Below are 23757 nucleotides of genomic sequence, written 5' to 3'. Positions count from 1 at the left end.
GTCTTTGCTGCTGGTGATGAAGTGTTATATCATCTTCTTATCTCTGTGAACTTGGATTTCCAGCTTCAGAAATTAAATTGAAAAAAAAGAGAACGACTGCAGATAGTAGATGATGAAATGTGTGTTTGCTTGTTGACTATCGAGCCACATTTTGACTTAATTTGAATTCAAAAACAAACACATCCATTGCGTTGATTAGCAATTCTATTCTATCTACTTTAGTTTCACCGTTGTTACAATTACCATATTTTTCGCTCCATAAGATGCACTTTTTCCACCCCCAAAGAGAGGGTGGAAATGTAAGTGCGTCTTATGAAGCGAAGATACAAATTTAAGCCCGCCGCCGCATATTAAAAAAAAAACAAAACAAAAACCCACCGCTTCTGCATCTTTAATCCCACCTGCTCTGCCCGATGTCTCTTACCTGGTGGTCTAGCGAATTTCTAGGCCAGAAGCATAGCGATCAGGAGCAAGTCTTCCACGCTCCTGCCTGGGCACGCGCCAATCTCTGAATGGCTGCACTCAGCTCTCGCTGGACTCGAGAGAACTGACTGCACCATTTGGAAATCAGCGTGGGCCTATGCAGGGGTGTAGAGGACTTGCTCTTGATCTCTGCGCTTCTGGCCTGTGTGCTGCTGGCTGGGAAAGATGAGAGCTATCTAAGGAGGGAGGAATTAAAAAAGGTACCGAGGGGAGGGGGATGATTACAAAAGGTACTGGGGATACGTAGGGGGATGATTTATGGTACTGGGGGGCACGTGGTTGTATGGGGGGATGATTTAAGGTACTGGGGGGTGTGGGGCCTTCCTGCCTGTCACTAGGCTGCTAGGCCTGCCTGCTCTGTGCCCTGCCCCAGCCTACCACTAGACCACAAGAGGGGGGGTACAGGGTACAGAGCCTGGCAGGGAGAATTTGGTTCAGAATGTTTTTTTTCTTGTTTTCCTCCTCTAAATCTAGGGTGCGTCTTATGGTCAGGTGGGTCTTATGGCGCAAAAAAAATATGGTACCCATACATAGCTTAAAGAACTTTAAATAACTCACTCATTTAATTTTTTGCTGGTTTTGCAATTTAAAAATTTCAATTATAATGTGCCATGAAAAATATTTGCTGGGGGAAGTGATATCACCAGACTACATGGACGGGTGACTGCTCAGCTCCATGTGCCTCGAGCCTAATTTGAATCGATTTCCCACCCCAATTAGCGATTCCAACCCTGCAAACTGCAGATCTTAAGAGCAGATTTCTTCTGGAGAGTGCTTGTATCTTTATGACACAATCGGTCCATTGGATGCTGAAGGATTTTGCCTTCGGCCCTTTGCAGACTGACGCAGCTACGATGGTGCCGAAGGGTGAGGGCCTTCACCACCGCTCACTGAAGAGCCTGCGGGTGGAGAGCTCTCTGACCTGCTGCCTGAAGTGCGGTCCCTATACCGGGAAATTCGGAACAAGATGAAAGGGCTCAGGGGTGAATTTACAATGCTGGCAGCAGATCTACGTTCTGAACTGTCTGAGCTGGGCACCCATGTGGGAGATCTGGAGGTTTAAGTTGATGAACAGCATGCAGCTCTTGCCCAAGTTGATATGAGTTCTAAAGAACTACAAGTGCAGTAAATTTATATATATAATAAATTGGAAGATTAGAGAACAGGAGCTGGCGGACAAATCCGAGGATCTGGGGAACACCGGAATCTGCGCAATATATGGATTGTGAGAGGGTTGCCCTACAAATCACATCTCTACTTTTGGCTGATGAATCAGAGTCCAGATCTCTACCAGAGATCTCTATTGAGTGAGCGCATTGAGTTTTGGCAGCCCCTCGGAGGAATAAACCCAGAGACATTGTCTGCTTTAAGGATTTTAAGATCAAGGAGGCTATTGTGTGGAAAGCCAGATCGCTTGCAGTGCTTAAACGGGAAGATCTCGAATTTGAAATCTATCAAGATCTGGCTGCTGTTACTTTATGTCGTAGAGCAGAATTTAAACCTTTACTTTCTATCTTGTGGACCAGAAAATACCGATGGCGCTATCCTTTTTTATCTGGAGGGTTCCTTGCGCACTGTGCAGTCCCTTTCAGAGGCCTCACAAATCTTTCCTGAGGTTCAGTTCACGGAGACCTCCCCAATGCCACTGGGCCGGATGCCTAATGGACGCCCATGTCGGTGGCAGCAAGCTCGACGAGAGGGTGGTCATCTTGAAACGCCATTTGCTTGACCAGGAGCAGCGCTCTCTACCTGATACTTGATGGGGATTTGTTACTGGATCTTTGATGATATTTTCTCTCTGCGTTTGCAGCTTTCCCACTGTTTCAGTGGTGTGCATATCTCCTGTATTCTGGAGTGTTTTGCTGTTTCAGTTATTGAACTGTTGGGTTGGATTTCTATAACTATATTGTGTGGATCAATCAAGGGAGGTCATTGGTTATGAGATTCTATCATGGTTGGTACTTTCTATGTTGGCTGGGGGGGCACATGGGGAGGGGCCCTTCTCTCCCTTGAGTTACGTGGGTGCACTTTTTGTAGGTGCTCTTGTGTGTGGTTACAATGGATGGGAGGGGGGAAGGAAAGTTCAGGGAAGGGGTATGGGGGATGAAACGGGAATTGTGGGTTCTAGGTATGATTTAAGTTTTTATTTTGAATCTATGGGTGACCTAAAATTACCATCTATAAATGTACGCAGGGCTTAATGTTCCCGTGAAGCGTCATCTCCTATATATGAAACTAGCTCGTCAGAGGGCCCAGATTGTGTTTTTACAGGAGACACATTTGTTATCTAAACATGAATGAGTGTTGCGCCCCTCCTTTTTATTTTGCTTCTAATCAACGTTAACAGAGAGTAGGGAGTAGCCATTCTTTTTCATAATAGTTTACAGGTTAAGGTGGCTACAGAGCTGCATGATCCGGAAGGTCGTTATTTATTGCTGGGGGTCACTATTGCCAATCAGAAGTATACCCTTTGCAATTTATATGCTCCAAATGTGGGTCAAGGGGAATTTTTGACACAACTTGATGAGATTTTATACCCTCATTTAGATGGTTTATTATTAATGGGGAGGGAGGATTGTAATATTATCCTAGACCCCCCGGTTGGATAATTCTTCTCGTCAGAATTCTAACTCCCCTGTCGATCATACTGGGTTTCAACGGCTGCTCCTATATTGGGGGCTGCATGATATTTGGCGTATAAAACATCCTGGGGAGCGGGAATATACTTTCCATTCTGCTGTTCACAATATCGATTCCCGCATTGATTATTGGCTGGGAGATGGGGTTATCTGTTGAACAGTACGCTGTTGTAAGATTCACACTACGATCTTAGCGGATCACTCCACGGTTAGTCTGCTATTGATAGGGGGAGGGGGGCCCCGTAAGATCACACAATGGAGATTTAATGATTGCTTAATTGGCAGACCCCTCCAATGTGTTGCAAATGACGAAGGATATCATGGACTCCCTTGAATTAAATGATATCAATGATATCCATCTCATACTATTGTGGGAGGCATTCAAGGCGGGGCTTAGAGGGAAAGTAATTGCTTTGCAAGCACTCAGCGGTTACGAACAAGGGAGGAGCAGGCTAAAAAGAAGGAACTATATGATCTTGAATCCCAGGTCTGGGGGCGGATGAGAACTACTCAGGAAAATGCTCAATTGGATTTGAAAAATCTTGAGCTAGCTAGCATGTGAGGTGGCATTACGTCAGACACGACAGGAATATTTTGAATTTAACAATAGGGGTAGTAGACTTAGTGAATAGATTGAAAACCCGGGCCACTCGTAATGATATTTTGGGTATTTATGACTCATCGAGTACCTATTGTACTTTGGTATCAGATATGGAAAAGGCTTTTTTGCAGTTCTATAGTGAACTTTATCAAGCTGACCCAGCCTCCCTAGACCAGGAAATAGAGGACTATTTAGGACAGCTTTCACTTTCAACTCTTTCTGAGGGGGAGACAGCACAGTTATCTAGACCTATCACCGTTGCGGAGGTGGTTCTCTCTCTCTCTCTTTAAATACTGCCCCTGGGTTGGACGGGTTTACTAATAAATTTTATAAAATTTTTCAACATTTATTGGTGCCACTGTTGGTTAGTGTTCAATAGTTTTGATGCTTCCCATCCGTTACCTCAGACTTGGGGCACGGCGGCTGTAATTGAGTTTGGAGTATGGCCGCAATGCGGTCGTCCAGAGGAGGCACCGGTACCGCTTTCAGAAAAATAAAGGAAAAGACAAATTAAAGAATTTTTTTTTTTTTGGGACGAAAAAGAAACCCGAAGGGAAAAAAGCAAAAAAGGAAGAAAATTACGCGAGCGGGAAGGCAAAGTAGAAAATTTCAACAGCCGTTGAAAGCACATGCGTCTTCTTCGCTCCACGGAAACGAAGAAACTGGGGACCACGCTCTCCTCCGTCGAGCGGGAAGGCACCCGTGCATGCGCGGTGCGGTCAACTAGAACTTTCTAGTTAAAAGTGTCCGTACCAGGGTTCCGTCGGTGACGTCACCCATACGTTAAGAATATGCTGCCTGCTTGTCCTGGGATAATGTTGTTTACTTAATGTGGGAGTTCCTGGTTTGTCACCTGAACAGAAATTGGCAGCCTTTGCTTTTACAGCTGCCAGACTTGCTTTGGCGCAGTGTTGGCGTACTCACAGGATGCCTCCCCTTCAAACGGTTTACTCTTGTTTGGATTATTTACATTTAATGTCTCACCTTACTGCATTGAAGCATAATATACTCTTAGCTTATCATAAGATTTGGGACCCAAATCTCCAATGGAGGCAACACTCTACCTAGTTTTGCTTTGTGAAATGGTCTTATAGGGGTTTTGGATGGGGGGGAAGGGAAGCCCTGTATCTCTTACTGTTTTGATTTTTTGCATTTTGCATTGCCTTTGATTGTGTTCTGTTATGAAAATTTCATAAATAAAGTTATGAAAAAAAAGAAAGAAAAATATTTGCTCCGGTTTAGTGTGCCAGAGTTAAAAAAAGTTTGAGAGACACTTTTACAGAATAAACCTAAAAAAGTATAACCTATCTTGTTTAACTCAACAGTTTAGAAGTTAACCTGATAACGTGTTTCTCTATTTTCCCTTTACTGTCCTGGATATCTGTTACCATACATACTTGAATATAAACTGATCCGAATATAAACTGAGGTAACCCTTTTCCCAAAAAAAAAAGAGGAGGAAAAAAGGTTGACTTGAATATAAACCAAGATTAGAAATTTGGGTATGTGTCGTAAGTAATGCCATAAATAATCACTATTTTTTCAGTTGGGGCTGTTTTGAGTCAAAAAAGTTGAAGAGCCAACAAATATCTTCCTACTTGGGGCTACAACACCAACCAAAGTTTCTTAACTTCTATCCCCACCAGAATACTCGGCCTCAGTTACACATGCAGAAAACAGAAAAACCCTTTTCAAATACAAACCCATAAATTAAAAGTACTATTGTACACAAATGAAACCTTAATATGCCAGACTCTGCACACAGTACACCACAAAAAAAAAAAAAATAATAAAAAGCATATCTTCCTGAACAGTTCAAATTAAAAAAACAGATGTAAATTTTCAAAACTGACTATTTCAATCACTAAACTGAAAATAAAAATATTTTCTTACCTTTATCTGGCGATTTTATTTTTCTGATCTTGTTACCCTCTTTGCTCTTAACTCTGTTATGCATTTGTTGTTTCTCTCCTCTCCTCCTTTACATCTTGCACTATATATCCATCTTTGGCACTGATTTTCATATTCAGTTTTTTTCCATTTTTATGCCTCCATCCATGTGCACCATCTCTTCCCTCCATCTCCTTCCTCTCCTCTCTGCCCCTCCCATTCAGTATTTCTCCCTTCTCACCCCCCCCCCCCCAAGTTCCACCAAATGTTCTTTCCACCTGGTTCCAATGCTCCCTTCACCACAAAAACTACATGGTTGCAGGCAAGGGAGTAATTCTCTTGCACTGCCCGTGGCTTCCTCTGTACCGTTCCTTTGCTGTAGTCCATCCAAGTAGAAACAAGAAGTTTCTTCGAAAGGGGGTAGACCGCGGCAAAAGAACAGAACAGAGGAGGTCATGGCAGAGCAGGAGAATTAAATAACAGTGGTTTAGGCCACTACCTGTTCCCCCCTGCCCCAGACTGACATCATACTTAAAGTTCCGTGACTCAGGAAGCCAACACTGACGCTCTGTGTTGGTGAAAGGCTTTGAGCATCTGCGCATGCTCAAGATCTGCTGGCTTCCACCCTCTCTGGGATTTCTGAAGGGAGCCCAGCAAGTCTTGAGCATGCGCAGACGCACAAGGCCCTTCACCAGCACAAAGCGTCAGCTTCCTGAGCCCCGGAACTGTGATGTCAGCCCAGGGCAGGGGAAGCGGGTAGTGGAAGATAGGAGTGTTCGTCATCAGGGTGGAGGGAGGAAGGAAATTAGCAATGCCAGTCATCAGGGAGGATAGCAGTGTCAGTCATTAGAGGGGGAGGGAGGATAGCAGTGCTGGATATTGGGGGTGGGATGGTGTGGGGTGAAAACTAGCAGCATTGGTTAGGTGGGGAAGGGAGGAAAAAAGCACCATCAAAAAGGAGGCTCGAATAAAAACAAAGGCCCCCACTTTTGGGCCATTCTATCGGCCCCCAAATCTCAGTTTATATTCAAGTATATATGGTAAGTACTACATATCTAATTGTAATTCCCATCATTGGGGAGCTGCTACAGCTTCATCAATTCAACAGCTTCCACCTAATATCAGGGGAAGAAAGTTTCATACACATCTGTGTTCCAAGTCTAAGAAAAAACTTATTAAAATGAACTGTTACCACTATTTTACCTGTTCTACTTCTTTAAAAACTTTCAGAACTTTTAAGGCTCAGTACTATTATGTCCAACATTATTTATCTTTATAATTTTATTCTTTATTACTTGTGTACGTCTAATAGATGTTTATCTGATTATGTCTAACAATATGTTTACTTATATCTTGTTTTCAAAATGTCAGTGTATTGATCTATTTGTCTTTGCTAATTGATTTTATCATTTTTCTGTTTAATACTACTTTTTTATTAGCTTGATGTGATTATTAATTATGATTTTATTAGTTTATATTATGTGTTTCATATTATTTTTATTATTATTTTTAACTTGTCACGGATCAGTAGATTCTTGACAAAGGCATAGATGCCGAAACACTGTCAGTGTCGAGTCTTCGAATCCTTGCAGTGCTACTATCAATAAAGCACAGTTACTTACCGTAACAGGTGTTATCCAGGGACAGCAGGCAGATATTCTTAACACATGGGTGACGTCACCGACGGAGCCCTCGGTACGGACCTTTTTAACTAGAAGTTTCTAATTGGCCGCACCGCGCGTGCGCGAGTGCCTTCCCGCCCGACGGAGGAGTGCGTGGTCCCCAGTTAGGATAAGCCAGCTAAGAAGCCAACCCGGGGAGGTGGGTGGGACGTAAGAATATCTGCCTGCTGTCCCTGGATAACACCTGTTACGGTAAGTAACTGTGCTTTATCCCAGGACAAGCAGGCAGCATATTCTTAACACATGGGTGACCTCCAAGCTAACAAAGAGGGAGGGGGGATGGTTGGCCATTAGGAAAATAAATTTTGTAACACAGATTGGCCGAAGTGTCCATCCCGTCTGGAGAACGCATCCAGACAGTAGTGAGTAGTGAACGTGTGAACTGAGGACCAAGTGGCTGCCTTGCAGATTTCCTCGATGGGCGTGGAACGGAGAAAAGCTACAGAAGCAGCCATAGCTCGGACTCTGTGGGCCGTGACAGCTCCTTCCAGTGAGAGACCGGCCCGAGCATAGCAGAATGCAATACAGGCAGCAAGCCAATTTGAAAGTGTCCGTTTGGAGACAGGACGACCCAAACGGTTGGGATCGAAAGACAAAAATAGCTGAGGGGACGTTCGGTGAGCTCTGGTACGATCAAGGTAGTAAGCAAGGGCACGCTTACAATCCAGCGTGTGCAACGCCTGTTCCCCAGGATGCGAGTGAGGCTTAGGGAAGAAGACGGGCAACACAATGGACTGGTTGAGGTGAAAAGCCGAGACCACCTTGGGAAGGAATTTAGGGTGGGTACGCAGAACAACCTTGTCATGGTGAAAAACAGTGAACGGTGGGTCAGCAACCAGTGCATGCAGTTCGCTAACCCTCCTGGCAGAGGTGATGGCAATTAGGAAAAGCACCTTCCAGGTAAGAAGCCTGAGCGAAGTTGTGGCAAGAGGCTCAAACGGAGGTTTCATGAGTGCTGAGAGAACCACATTCAGGTCCCAGACGACAGGAGGAGGCTTGAGAGGCGGTTTGATATTGAAGAGACCTCTCATAAATCTGGAAACCAGAGGATGAGCCGTGAGGGGTTTTCCTAGAATAGGCTCATGAAACGCAGTGATGGCACTGAGGTGGACTCTGATGGAGGTAGACTTGAGGCCAGCATTGGACAGCGAGAGCAGATAATCCAATACAAGTTCCACCGCTAGAGAGGAGGGTTCCTGATGATGCCGGAGACACCACGAGGAGAATCTGGTCCACTTCTGATGGTAACATTGGAGAGTGGCCGGTTTCCTGGAGGCGTCCAAAATGAGGCGGACCGGTTGAGATAGATTCTCCGGAGAGGTCAGCCCGAGAGAAACCAAGCTGTCAGGTGGAGTGAAGACAGATTGGGATGCAGTAGAGACTGATGCTGCTGTGTAAGTAGAGTAGGAAACACAGGAAGAGGAATGGGCTCCCTGGAGCTGAGTTGGAGCAGGAGGGAGAACCAGTGTTGACGAGGCCACCGAGGGGCGATGAGAATCATGGTGGCGTTGTCCTTGCGGAGCTTGGACAGGGTCCGCAACATCAGAGGAAGTGGAGGGAAGGCATACAGGAATCGATCCCTCCAATCGAGTAGGAATGCATCCGGGGCCAGACGGTGAGGAGAGAAGAGTCTGGAGCAGAAGAGGGGCAGCTGATGATTGTGAGGTGCTGCAAAGAGGTCCACCTGCGGAGTGCCCCATCGAGCAAAGATGGAGAGTAGAGTCGGAGGATCCAACGTCCACTCGTGAGGTTGAAGGATGCGGCTGAGATTGTCGGCCAGGGAGTTCTGTTCGCCCTGGATATAGACCGCTTTGAGGAAGAGATTGCGGTCCGTGGCCCAGGTCCAGATGCGTAGAGCCTCCAAACAAAGGGGGCGAGATCCGGTGCCGCCTTGCTTGTTGATGTAGTACATGGCGACCTGATTGTCTGTGCACAGGAGGAGAACCTGAGGGCAGAGAAGATGTTGGAAAGCCTTGAGGGCGTAGAACATGGCTCTGAGTTCCAGGAAATTTATGTGATGACGACGCTCCTGTGGGGTCCAAAGTCCCTGGGTGCGTAGATCTCCCAGGTGAGCTCCCCACGCATAGGGGGATGCATCATTGGTGATGATCATAGAGTGAGGGGGGTAGATGAAAAAGAAGACCCCTGGAAAGATTTGAGGAGTTCAACCACCATTGGAGAGATTGCTGAAGAGATGATGTCACAGAGATGGGATGAGAAAGAAGATCCGTAGTCTGTGACCATTGGTTGGCGAGGGTCCACTGAGGTGTGCGAAGGTGGAGACGTGCCAGAGGAAGGACATGCACCGTCGAGGCCATGTGACCCAGGAGGACCATCATCTGACGGGCAGGAATGGAGGGATGCAGAAGCACCTGACGACAGAGGTGGAGCAGGGTTTGCTGACGATCGGAGGGGAGAAAAGCCCTCATTAGTGTGGTGTCCAGAACTGCTCCAATGAACTGAAGTCGCTGGGTGGGAATCAGATGCGACTTGGGGTAATTGATCTCGAACCCCAGGAGGTGGAGGAGAGAGATGGTGTGATGAGTAGCCTGTAGCACAAGTTGAGACGTAGGTGCTTTCACCAACCAATCGTCCAAATAGGGGAATACCTGGAGGTTGTGAGACCTGAAAAAGGCCGCCACTACTATAAGGCACTTGGTGAAGACCCTGGGTGAGGAAGCGAGGCCGAACGGTAGCACCTTGTACTGATAGTGGTGGTGCAGCACCTGGAACCGCAGGTAGCGGCGAGAATTCTGATTGATGGAGATGTGAGTGTAGGCCTCTTTGAGGTCCAGGGAACATAGCCAGTCGTGTTGAGCAAGAAGAGGGTAGAGCGTGGCAAGGGAGAGCATTCTGAACTTCTCCTTGACCAGGCACTTGTTGAGGTCCCTGAGATCGAGAATGGGACGGAGGTCTCCCGTCTTTTTGGGAACCAGGAAGTAGCGGGAGTAGAATCCCTGACCCCTTTGATCTGGAGGTACTTCTTCGATGGCATTGAGAAGAAGGAGGAATTGAACCTCCCTCAGGAGGAGGGGGGTTTGAGATGAGTGTGAAGCAGACTCTACGGGAAGGTTGTCCGGTGGAAGAGTCTGGAAGTTGAGAGAGTAGCCGTGGCGGATGATGTTGAGGACCCACTGGTCCGATGTGATGACCTCCCAACGGCTGGAGAATATGGTGAGACGACTTCCGATTGGTAGTGGAAGAGGTAGCGAAGGTGGATGACTGGCTATGCCCTGGAGAGAAGAGTCAAAAGGGCTGGGATTGCTTAGCAGGCTGAAGAGGCTTGGAGGGTTGAGTGGCCTGAAAACGAGCCTGTGCATGGTGTTGCTGTTGACGGGGCCGCCGAGGTTGTTGAGGAGGCGGATTGAGTGGCCTGGCTGAGAACCTGCGCTGATAAGATGACTGAGGTCGATAAGGTCGGGCAGGCGGAGCCTTCTTTTTTGGTTTGATCAGGGTGTCCCACCTTGTTTCATGGGCGGAGAGTTTCTGGGTGGTGGAATCCAGTGACTCTCCAAAAAGTTCATCCCCGAGATAGGGGGCATTGGCCAGACGGTCCTGGTGGTTGATGTCCAGGTCGGAGACTCTCAGCCAGGCCAAGCGGCGCATGGCAACGGCCATGGCAGAGGCACGGGAGGTGAGCTCGAAGGAGTCGTATATCGAGCGGACCATAAACTTGCGCAGCTGAAGAAGGCCAGAGATGTGCTGTTGGAACAGTGGAACCTTGCGCTCCGGCAGGTACTTTTGAAGGGCAGACAGCTGTTGGACTAAATGTTTCATATAGAACGAAAAATGAAACGAATAGTTGTTCGCCCTGTTGGCCAGCATGGCATTCTGGTAGAGCCTCTTGCCAAACTTGTCCATGGTCTTACCCTCTCTGCCAGGAGGGGTAGATGCATAGACACTGGAGCCCTGAGTCTTTTTCAAGGTGGATTCAACAAGAAGGGACTCATGGGGCAATTGAGATTTGTCGAACCCCGGAATAGGGATGACTCTATAAAGGTTGTCCAGCTTACGTGGAGCCCCCGGTACCGTAAGGGGATTCTCTAAGTTTTTGTAAAAGGTCTCCCGTAGGATGTCATGCACGGGGAGCTTGAGGAACTCTTTAGGAGGCTGTTCGAAATCTAAAGCCTCCAGGAAGGCTTGAGACTTCTTTGAGTCAGATTCTAAAGGAAGGGACAGGGCTGCAGACATTTCCCTCAGAAATTTAGAAAACGAGGACTGCTCCGGTTTGGAGGTGGCATCGGGTGCCGACGGGTCCTCTTCAGATGAGGAGGGATCCTCCTCGGTACCGAGAGGGGTTTCCTCCCATAAGTCAGGGTCCCGGACCTCGGGTGCATGTCGAGACACCGGGGTGGAAGGTGAGGTATGACGGGTCTTGGATAAAGATTTTCCCGAACGCACCGAAACGGTACCAGGAGAGGAAGACCGGCGTCGATCCCGGTCCCGGGAAGAATGACGCACTGCTTGGTGCCGAGGAGGATCCGATGTGGTATGGGAGTGCACCACTGGATGGGCATGAAGCTGCTCAGCCGAAAGAATCGGCATGGAAGTATTGATGGGTACCGCAGGGGTGGATACCGGGGGCTCGGTACGGTGCTCGGGCCGGTCTGGTACCGGAAGGAGCGGTGCCAGGATAGTGGGCAACAGGTTTTTGAGCTGTTGCTGCAATTGTTCCTGGAGTTGAGCCTTTAAGATGGCCGAGATACGGTCATCTAGGGGTGGCATCGGAACCGCTTTCTTTTTCTTCGGTTCCTTAGATGCCGCTCCACGCCCCGGCGATGAGGAGGCCGATGACGAGGCACTCACCGAGATTGGGGCGGAGCGCTTGCGGGACCGGTGTGATGCCGGCAAGGTCGGTGTCGCCACCGTAGTTGGAGGGCGCTCAAGGGAAGAGGAAGGCTTCTTAGCCGGCTTACCTGGCGCCAGAGACGCCGATGTGGGGTCGGGCGGTGTCGAGGTAGACGGTGCCGATTTCTGAGGTACCGTTGTCGATGTCGAGGAGTCCATCGCCGACCCGGTGCCGAAGAGGAGAGTTTGCTGAATTCTTCGGTTTTTAAGGGTTCTCTTTTGAAGAGTGGCACAGCGGGTACAGGAGTCCGCCCGATGCTCCGGACCCAAACACTGCAAACACCAATTGTGTGGGTCAGTGAGGGAGATCGGGCGTGCACACCGCTGGCACTTTTTAAAACCGACCTGCGGGGGCATGAAGGGGAAAACGGCCTCCGCAAAATCGAACCCCGAGGCCTGTATAATGGCAACAGGCCCCGCCGGGGCAAAACGAAAAAAGGGGAAAAAAAGCAAAGTTTTTTTTTTTTTTTTTTTTTACAAAGCAAAGAAAAAAGAAACCCGAAGGCAAAGGAAGTAAAAAAATGGAAAAAAGCGCGAGCGGGAAGGCAAAAAGTGGTTTCAACGGCCGTTGAAAAAACATGCGCGTCTTCTTCGCTCCGCGGAAACGAAGAAACTGGGGACCACGCACTCCTCCGTCGGGTGGGAAGGCACTCGCGCACGCGCGGTGCGGCCAACTAGAAACTTCTAGTTAAAAAGGTCCGTACCGAGGGCTCCGTCGGTGACGTCACCCATGTGTTAAGAATATGCTGCCTGCTTGTCCTGGGATAAAGTGAACTTTGAACTTTATACCTGTGGCTGAATTATTTACATCTCATCTTCACGACTCTCTTTGTTGTGCCAATATATGACAAAACAGATCTTGAGGGAGACCACCTAACACCTTAAAAAGCATAGACATTTAGAAAAGCCACATTAGATTTTAAATCTTACCCATGTCAAACACTATACTTACTACAGAGGTAGTTCCATCACCAACTTCTGTATCCTGTAGGTCTGCCAGCTCACACAGTACTTTAGCAGCAGGATGCTCCACTTCAAGCAATTTCAGTATAGTTGCACCATCATTGGTAATGGTGACATCCTAAATATTTAGAAGAGAAAACATAACACCACCAAGTTAGAAAACAAATTATTTTCCCCCCCATCAGTCTAAACCAGCCATTCTAAAGCATGCAAGATTTGTTTCCAAACTGGTTATGGTGTCTAAAGCAAATATTTTAAAAAGCAAATTTAGGTACATGTACTTAATTCTTTAGAAACCAGCAAATTATATAGCTATATAAAAAAATCCCTTCCCATCACCATAAAAGATCAAGCACATGGAAATTTAAATTCTACAACTTACAGTTCTTAGGGATTTATTCTTTGAGTCATTCTAAAAGACAATGTCAAAGTTTGGCTTTAACTGAAAAAAGGCTTTTTTTTTTACACATGTATGAAATTTGCAGGTAGTACTGGATTTGGATTTCAGACATACTTTCCTTTCTAAATCAACCTCATGACCACTAGTGCAACCTAGTAATTGTGGTAAGCATGGCAGAAGCAGCAAAACCTGCTACAAACACCTACTAAGCTGCAAGCCCGTTCCAGCAGAGGTGAGATCGAAAGGGAAGCAGGGGAAACTTTTCTCCCTTCAAACGACCAGTTTCTCCCTCCAAGCGGCCCTTTCCAGCAGGGCACCTGGCCTCATCTCCACCCCTCCCCCGTTCCAGCAGGAGAGAGAACTAAAGAGAAGCAGCGCTAACGGCACTCGGCACCAGCGGCCAGTTTCGGGAGCCTTTTCCAGCAGGGCACCTGGCCTCATCTCCACCCCTCCCCCTTTCCAGCAGAGGTGAGATCGAAAGGGAAGCAGGGGAAACTTTTCTCCCTTCAAGTGGGCTATCGCCAACCGAAACCAGCGGCCACATTGGCGGGTCTCAAGAGCACCGCTCCGCCCACCCCCCGAGCCAGCAGGGGAAACTTTCCCCATGTTTAAGTCTAATTGTGAAATCTTTCATCGTTAAGCATAATCGTGAACCCATCCAACTGTAAAGTTCATTTACTAGCTCTCAAAAAAATATATATATATACACATAAAGCAAAAGTAATCAAAAAATTATCTTAAATACCTGTTGAATCTTATAACTTGTTAAATGCTTGCTGTCTTCTTAATTTTGAAAATTGTTGTCAATTCTTAACTAATTTGTTAAATGCCTATTGTATCCAAAAATCTATGCTAATTTGAATACCGATTTGATAGCCAGATAATCTTCATCCCCCTTCCACGAGATCATTTTCAGAATAACTCCAATTCAGAAACGCTTTACTAGATCTGTCCAATATCGTTTGTGCTGATATCTAGTACATTATTACCTAGTCGCTCCTCCATCCTTAACCTACTCTCACACGCCTCAAACAGGCCATCTAACCCATAGATCCCTAATCTCTCATCATGAAGCCACCTTCATGGCTCCTTCTTCTCCTACTCTGCTCTTCTCTCAAACTTTTCCCCTGCCTGACACCCCCTGCCCCCAACCTCCTCGACTCTACAAATGCTCGCAATATCTGCCCTGGCCTCAGAATTCCCACGCTCATACGCCCCAAACACCACCCATCCAACAAAAACCCTCGCAAAGTCAACCATGCCTCTCTAAAACCTGTCCTCGCTTCCACTCCCCCCAACCTTGCCTCACATTCTCTCACCCCAGTCCCAACGCTCTATTGCAATGCCAGATCCGCTTGCAATAAGATACAAATCTTGAAGGACCTACTCGAGGATTCTGACCCTGGATTCCTATTCATCACAGAATCTTGGATCACAAAAGATGACCAATTTACTCAAAACGAACTCTGTTCCCACAGCTACCAAGGCCTCTTCTCTCCCAGAACCAACCGAAGAGGAGGCAGCCTGGCCCTCCTTTTCAAATCATTCTTCGATGTCCAACTCCTTGAAAAGGGCAGCCACTCTTCATTAGAATACATGTTAGCCTCAGTCAATGACTAATTCCACCCTCATCCTCTGGGTATCCTGCTTCTATACCGCCCACCTGCCCATTGGAACAATTCCTCCGAACTCGTCTTTGAAACCATTACAAACGCCTTCCTCAAATTTCAAAAGATTACTGATCATCGGAGACATCAATCTCCACCTTAACGATGTCACCAACAAGGATACATCCGAATTTAATAGCTTCCTCTCCGCTTTAGGCTTTCCCCCCCCCCCACACTCTCCCCAACCCACGAAAAAGGCCACACACTAGACCTCATCAGCTTTCTAGATCTTACTACTCACAAAACCTCAACCGACGACATTCACTGGGAAATTGTCCCCAGGTCCGACCACTACCTAGGGACCTTCTGTCTCCCCATTTTCATGTCACATCTCGGGCCCCCATCCCGCACCTCAAATTCTATTACCTTCCGTAAAAAAAATCTCGAGCAATCTGTTCTGGATCAATTTTCTCGACAAATTTTCCCCCATCTCTAAACCTACAGAACCAGAATCTAACTGGCAAAACTGGGTCGCCCTCTCCAAGTCCACCTTCCATTCCCTCGCCCCTCTCTCCACTAAAACCATTTCCTACTCCCGTAAGGCCCCTTGGTACCTCCCATACCACAGAGAACTGAAACAGAAATGCCGTGCTCTGGAACGAAAATGGAAAAAATCTAAATCCCCTACAGACAGACTCTCCTGGAGGGTCAACATTAAAATCTATAATACTGTTCTAAAAAAAGCAAGGAAAAACTTCTACGGTGACAAAATCTCCAAATCCAACAATCAGAGTAGTACATTATTTAACATCTGGCATTCCTTAACCTCCAAAAATGACTCCATACTTCCCTCCTCCCCCTCAGCCGATTCTCTAGCAAAGTTCTTCAACGATAAGGTCTCCACCTTGAGGCGCTCCTTCCCACCTGCAATCTCCTACAAATCTCTGATTCCAATTGACCCCAACCCTATCCCAACAGACTCCTACCCTATCCCAGCAGACAGATCCTGGTCTTCCTTCAAACTTGTTTCCGAATCCCTGGTCTATAATCTCTGCCTCAAATTGAAATCCTGCAACTGTACCTTGGATCCTTTCCCCTCCTACCTCTACGAGAACACTCCCCCTCAGGCCATCTCATCTCTTACCATTCTCATAAACTCTGCCCTCCATTCAGGTCTCTTCTCCCCAGAAATGGGCCATATTTCCTTAACCCCACTACTGAAAAAACCTGAGTTTGACCCCTCTACACCATCCAGCTACCGTCCAATAGCTAACATTCCCCTTCTTACCAAGATGCTAGAGTCCATCATATCCACTCAACTATCTTCCTACCTTAAGAAATTCACCAAATTCAACCCTACCAATGTGGCTTCCGTCCCAATTTCAGCACCGAATCCCTTCTGACCTCCTTAATCTCAGAAGTTCAATATCTCCATTCTCGCAACAAGTTCGCCGTCCTTCTTCAATTCGACCTCTCTGCAGCTTTTGATGTCGTCCATCATGATATTCTAATTTTCCAACTCACCGAGATAGGCATAAACTCCACAGTCCTTGACTGGTTCTCGAAGTTCTTACGCTCCCACTCCTACAAAGTCAACATGAAGGGCACTTCTTTCTCCCCCTGGAACCCGATCTGTGGAGTCCCGCAAGGCTCACCGCTCTCTATCCTTTTCAACATTTATATGTCCTCCCTTAAACTCCTCCATCTCTCCCCCCTTGAAACACTCTACACTTACGCAGACGACATCTTTGTCCTCCTCGAGACCGACCGGAACCTCACCAACCTCTCGGCGAATATATCCTCATGTATATCGAACCTTCAATCCTGGGCCCACACTGTGCAGATGAAACTGAAAGAATCTAAAACAAAACTTCTCTGGCTCGGCCCAAAATTGGACCAACTGCCCACCTCAATCCCACTGTCCTCTGGCCCCACTCTGCATCTTGAATATTCTAGTAAAGTTCTGGGAATCATCATTGACTCTACACTTTCCTTCAATGACCACCTCAACTCCCTAGTAAAAAAATGTTTCTTCAGCCTTCACATGCTGAGAAAAGTGAGATCCTGTTTCCATCAAAAACACTTTGCCATCCTTGTCCAATCCACCATCCTTTCCAGACTGGACTACTGCAACTCTATCTACCTTAGCCTAAAAAAGAAAAACCTTCAAAGGCTCCAGCGGATTCAGAATACCGCTGCTAAGCTTATCTTCGCAAAAAGCAAATTCGACCACGTCTCACCGCTTTTATCCAAGCTCCACTGGCTTCCGATTATCTCCAGAGTCCACTTCAAATGTGCCTGCCTCACTTTCAAGATCCTACACGGTATCCTCCCTCCCTTCATTCCTCTTTCTTGGAACTCCTCTAAACCCATTTCCGCCAGATCCACCCAAAACCTGAAACTTTCCTTTCCCTCTCTAAAAGGCGTTTCACTTGTAGGAAAACTAGGTTCTTCCCTCCCTTTCAGACTCACTCAGCTCTGGAACAACCTTACCTCCCCTCTTAGGAATCTGAGCTCCCTCCAACTCTTCCGTAAACATCTGAAAACCTGGTTATTCTCAAAAATGTAACTCCTCCTCCCTCTCTGGTTATTCTAGTCCTCTAAATTTTCTCTTCATTTTGCCTCTTCCCTCCACTGGAGTTCCTTTCTACCCTAACTCTTGTTAACCGTGTCGAGCTTTACGAATGTAGAGATGATGCGGTATACAAACCTAAGGTTTAGATTAGATTAGATAGAAAAGCACTGAACATCTCAGGTCCTGAGCCGACTCCCCCCTTGCTGCCATTGAGGTACCTCTGGGCTGCAGCAGGTGTTCTCAGAGGACAGCAGGACACATTCTCACATATGGATCAAGTCATCCAATATAGCTGTAGTGTGGAGACATTCCACAGGGTTAAGACATTGTACAGTAGGTTTTGGAAAAATCCACTGCACATGTGTACACCTTCCTGTCTGCTCTCGTGGTGTAAAACCAAGATAACAGTTGATAGAACTCTTTAGGGAAGTGAGCGAGTATTGAAAATATCTGTCCTGCTATCCTCAGAAAATATCTTCAACAAGCAGGATATCAATTCTCACATATGGAAATACCTACCTACCAGGATAGGTGATATATGAAGGGAATAACTAAGCTTGTAATAGCAAAGCCAAAGAGCTTTTTTTTCATTTGGGGGTGGGGAAAGACAGCCTGGAAGAAAACCAAAATAGACAGGAAAAATAGTTGGATTCTAAACCACAAATTAATGCTCATGAACTAATCTTGACCAAACCAGCTGTAGCATCAGGAATTTTCCTCTATTCATAAGTGAAATGCAAAACGTGCGGACAAATGGCACCATATTCACAGCTCTACAGATCTCTTCTATGGAGGCTTATCTTAGGCGTACTACTGACTCAGCCATGGTTCTAACATAATGACCCACAGCATGGCCCTCCAAAGTCAGCCCAGCTTGTGCTTAAATAAAAGCAATACAATATGCTGCCAAGTGGATAAAGCATAGTTACTTACCCTAACATGTGTCATCCAGGGACAGCAGGCAGATATTCTCACATGCGGGTAACATCATACACAGAGCCTGGTACAGACAGTGGTAAAGTGTACTGTCACTTTAAGCTTTAGCAAAGCTTCGAGACTGCATGCAATGCACAAGTGCATTTCCACCCGACGCCGTGAGAGTGTCAGTTCTATGCCAGTGAAGAAGCTAACTAGGGGAGGTGGGCAGGTTGCTGTCCCTAGATAACACCTGTTACAGTAAGTAAGTAAGCAAAGTTGTAAACAGGTGTTCTCCGTAGACAGCATGGGAATGCAGCCACACATGCTGGTGAAGTCTTCTGACTGAGTCTGTGTGTCGGTGCTCTCCCCTAGCTTTTGGCTTACTGAGCAAGTGCAGGATGCCCTATACCTGGAGACCCTCCCCCCATCCTGCCAGTTTTATCTCTAGCAATAAAAGAAGTTGAGAAGAGGGGACAGTGGGCGGGCAAGCATGGCTGCATTCCCCCTGCTGTCTATGGAGAACACCCGTTACAGGTAAGCAACTTTGCTTTCTCTGGAGACAAGTAGGGGATATGCAGGCACATTTGTTGGCATGTCCCAAGCTGAAAAAACAGACAGGCAGTGGATATAAATTATAATGTAAATGAATTATGTAAGACTAATTGTCCAAAACGAACATCTTGTGCTAAGCTTTGGTCTAAACTAGTGTTCTTCAATTGTTGGTCCGCAAAAATTTCCTGCCGATCCGTGGCCCGATGAGCTGGGTACCCGCGTGTCTCTCTCCCTCCTGTGCAACAGCTGACGTTTTGCTCTCCCTCCCAACCCCCCCAGGAATAGCGGTGGCTCTTTTCCCAGCCTCCAAACAGTGGCTTCCTCCCCTCAGCTCCCAGTATTCTAACTTGCCTGCAGCAGTGCCAGTAGCATCAGAGTAGTGATTCACTTAGGCAGCCTTGGGGCTTTTGCTGAGTTGTGGCCCGCCTCTGATGATGCAACTTCCTCTTTCCTCAGAGGCAGGCGCAACCCATCAAAAGACCCAAGGCTGCCTAAGCGAATCGTTGTGCTGATGCTAATGACACTGCCGCAAGCAAGTCAAAACACTGAGCTGCTGCTAGTTTGGGTAAGGGAAGGTGCTGAGTGGGATAGAGAGGTGCCTGGCAGCAATGCTTGGTTGTATGAATGCTCTTGGGCATGTTTTGAGGTTGGCCTTGTCTGGCAGTCTATTTCTGTTTCTTTTCTTTTCTCTGTTCATAACAACATGGGGGGCTAGAGTGGGGGGGAGTGGTTGTTGGATGTCTGTACTGTGAATGTTGGGGGGGGGGGAGGGTTTCTTTTCCATGATTATATTTTTGCTTATTTGCTGTTTTATTTCTTTTGGGTCTGGCATCTGAGTGGAAGCCTGTATGGCTGCTTTCCTATATTTTTTCTCTTATCTGTACCTTTTAGTGCTTATACTGTTGCACTAATAAAGATACATAAAAAAAAAAAAAGAGAGGTGCCACACTGGACTGGAAATGGAGGATGATGAAGGGGGAGCTGCTGATGTTAGGGGTGAAAGGAGAAGGGGAGATAGAGCTGGTTGGGGGGGGAAGGGGGAACTGCTTCTGCTGGTTATGGGAGTTGCCACACTGGACTGGAAATGGAGGCTAGTGAAGGGGGAAATGCTGCTGGACAGAGGAAAAGAAAGGGAGAGAGAAGGAGAGATGCTGCTGGACTGTGGGGAGGGCAGTGGAGAAGGGAGCATAGAATGTGACTTGGTGAACGAGGACAGTGGACTCAGGGAGGGAGAGATTCTAAAAACAGGTGGAGAGCAAGGAAGGCATACAAGCCATAGGGTGAAGAGCCTGGGCTCCAGGCAGAAAAAAAGAGAGAGATGATGCCCAGAGAAGAGATGCTGTGCAAGGAGAATAGGGACAGACACAGAGGGGGAATGCTGGATGGAGAAGGGATGGGGACACAGAAGGGCAATACTGATCACAGGGGTACAAAGAGACAAGGACGCAGAAGGTAGTGGTTTTTATTTCCGTCTTAGTTTGCCGGTCCACAAAATAATTCTTTTATTTCCGCCAGTCCATAGGTGTAAAAAGGTTGAAGAACACTGGTCTAAACAACAGTGTTTTGTAACTGTATGCACTGAAGACCAGGTTGCTGTCCTGCAGATATCCTGACTTGGGATTGATTTCAAGTTTGCTACTGAAGCAACTGTAGCTCGTAGTTTATGTGGCCCAATTGAACTAGCGGCCTATATATGAGCTCTTGTGTAACAAATGAGAAGTTTCCTTGAGGTAAAAAAGAAGTGCTCTTCTGCAATCTAATATATGAAGGGACTTCTGCTGCAGAAGGTGGGGGAGGTGGAAAGGACAGCGGCAAAGTAATGGTTTGATTAAAGTGGAATTGCAAAACCACCAAGGGAATAAATTTAGGATGAGTCCATAATTGCACTTTGGAAAAAAATTGCAAACAAGGATAATACGTGACTAAAGCTTGAAGCTCATGAACTGTCCTAGCTGATGTGAGCACTGCAAGAAAGGCTGTTTTCCAGGAAAGAAAGATGAGAGATGCAGATCCCAGCGGCTCAAAAGGGGCTTTCATCAATTGTTCCAAGACTACATTGAGGACCCAGGATGGAGGAAGGTCTCTCAGTGGAGGTCTAGATTGGTAAGACCTCTCAAAGTGAAAAATGAGAGGGTGCTGTGAAACTGGTTTACCATACACCAATGATTGGTATGCTGAAATGGCTGACAAATTAAATCTTACAGAGTTTGTCTTTAGGCCAGAGTAATCCCGGCATGATTTTCTTTGGAAAAAGCTAAATGCTAATAGCCTGAACATTTCTGTACTTTCCCCGACCCTGAAGAAGAATGAAACGCATCGGTGGGGAATGAAACAGTAATGATTCAAAGCTAAGTCTCACTTTATATAAAAACTTACAAATGTATTTATAAATATAATTTCAGATCAATTTTTAGAAAAGCACTGGCACTTTAATAAGGAAATGAAATAACCCCCCAAAAATTATAATTACATAGAGATATAGATGAATTGATAAAACACCGGTTTTTAAGTTCCATTGAGGACAGTCACCACACACGCTTTCCAGTTGTGAGTTTAAGTGTGGCATATTGAGGAACTTAGTTGTGACAATTAACTCTTCAAGAATTAACTATTTAAGGAGTTGCAACTAAAGAACCAGTTAGTGGAAGGGTTCTGGTATAAGGCATGAACCGTCAACTAGGATAATATTGTTTAAAGAACTGTTTACGGTAAGATATATGATAAGAAAAAGCAAAAACGGTGACAAAACTGCTGAGAGTGCTCCATAGGATGCACCAAGAGTTCCCAACTGGTAGAGGAATCCTCTTTAAGCTGCGAGACTGTGGCTTGTACCTTTTCTCCAAACAAGCTGTCTCCTAAACAGGGAGCATCTGTCAGCCTGTCATGGAGGTCTTTTCTGAGGTCCGATGATCTTAGCCATGCTATGCATTGGGCAGATATAGCCACTGCCGCAGTTCTGGTCATAATTTCATAGGCATCATAGTTGGTTTTAATTAAGTGGTAAATAGACTCCTGAAGTGCTACATGAAGATTTGGAATGGCCTCAGGAGAAGCAGTGTCAAGTTGTTGAAGGGCTGAATGTTGAAAATGCAGGATTTGAAGCTGATGAGCAATAATCCTAGATGAAAGCATAGAGCCCCGATATACTAGCCTTACAAGCAGTGGAATCCAGGAGATGACAATCTTTCCCTGGGGGAGCATTAGCAGGAAATTTTGATGCTTTTTTTATTTCTTAATAGCCGACTCAGAGGCCATGCAATGGTGAGAGAGTTGAAGCCGATCATGACCAGGTGCCCCTTTCACCTTGTTTTAATTCAAGTCTCTTAGAAGCTGTAGAAACTGATAAGGGTTTTTGCCAGTTAGTCAGTTATTGTAATATCTAATGTAATGGCAATGAAATAATTTCCTTTGATTAATTTTTACAGGACTGAAGGATGGAAAAATTATGTTCTTACCTGTTAATTTTCTTTCCTTTAGACGCAGCAGATGAATCCAGAGAACAATGGGAGAGCACACATCCACCAGCAGGCGGAGATAGAGAAACTGATTAAAAGGTGGTCCTATTGGCTGGCACTCCTCCTGTATCTCCAGTATAGCTCTTTGCCCAAGCATCCGTAGCCATCAAGAGGCATAGCATGTAAAAAACTTCTTTCCCATAACAAATCTCAAAAGACAATAATACAGAATACAACCATCAACAATAACAAACTGTGAAAGTTGCACAAGAAAAAAAAACGACAGACAATATCCAGAAAGGGTGGGGCTCTGGATTCATCTGCTGCATCTAAAGGAAAGAAAATTAACAGGTAAGAACATAATTTTTCCTTCCTTAGCAACAGCAGCAGATGAATCCAGAGACCAATGGGATGTAGCAAAGCAATCCTCAATCTGGGTGGGAAGCAAACGCGGTCTCTGCAACAACCGAAGCACTAAACGCATACACCGCATGTGCCTCCACATCCAACCGGTAATGCTGAGAGAAAGCACTTTTGGAAGACCAAGTAGCCGCGAGACAAACTCCTCCAAGGAAAAAACCTCTGGACCGAGTCCAAGAAGTAATAATAATAATAATAACTTTATTCTTATATACCGCCATACCCAGCGAGTTCTAGGCGGTTTACATCAATTAGCAAATGACCTGCATTGACAAGCAGATTTACAACAAATTACAAGCAGATTTACAATAAATTACAACAATTTACAACAGTCAGCAATGAAATTACAGCAATTTACAACAGTCTGCAATGAAGGGAAGATTTACAACAATTTAACAGAAATTGCAGCTTTGATCGAACTAGACATGGGAAGTAGAGAGTGGGAAAAAGGGAGGGTCTGGTGAAGGAGGAAGAGGGCAGGGGTGGGTCAGGTGTTATGTGGGGTGAAGGGATTATTAAGGGTCGTGTTTGCTGAATAGGTAAGTTTTTAGTAGTTTTCTGAAGGTAGGTGGGGGCCTCGAGTATCATCTGGGCTAGCCATGGGTTCGACTTGGCTGCTTGGAAGGCGAAAGTTCTATCGAGGAATCTTTTGAGAAGACAGTGTTTTAGCGAAGGGAAGGCGAACAGTTGAATTCTGCGTGATGTCCTGTTGTTGCAATAAAGG

At 46.2% G+C, this 23757-nt stretch overlaps 1 protein-coding gene across 1 annotated transcript in view; it reads right to left on the bottom strand.

Moving 5' to 3' along the window:
- The window catches only part of TCP1 (t-complex 1), a 176731-nt gene that overhangs the window by 112762 nt on the left and 40212 nt on the right, over nucleotides 1-23757 (bottom strand). The window contains exon 3 of the mRNA XM_033939260.1: nucleotides 13096-13224. Coding sequence (XP_033795151.1) covers nucleotides 13096-13224 — 129 coding nt within the window. The remainder of the gene's footprint in view (nucleotides 1-13095; nucleotides 13225-23757) is intronic.

This window comes from Geotrypetes seraphini, chromosome 3, assembly GCF_902459505.1.
Source record: "Geotrypetes seraphini chromosome 3, aGeoSer1.1, whole genome shotgun sequence".
Lineage (NCBI taxonomy): Eukaryota > Metazoa > Chordata > Amphibia > Gymnophiona > Dermophiidae > Geotrypetes > Geotrypetes seraphini.
Note: the sequence above shows the minus strand (reverse complement) of the source record. Positions and strands in the feature narration are given on the sequence as shown.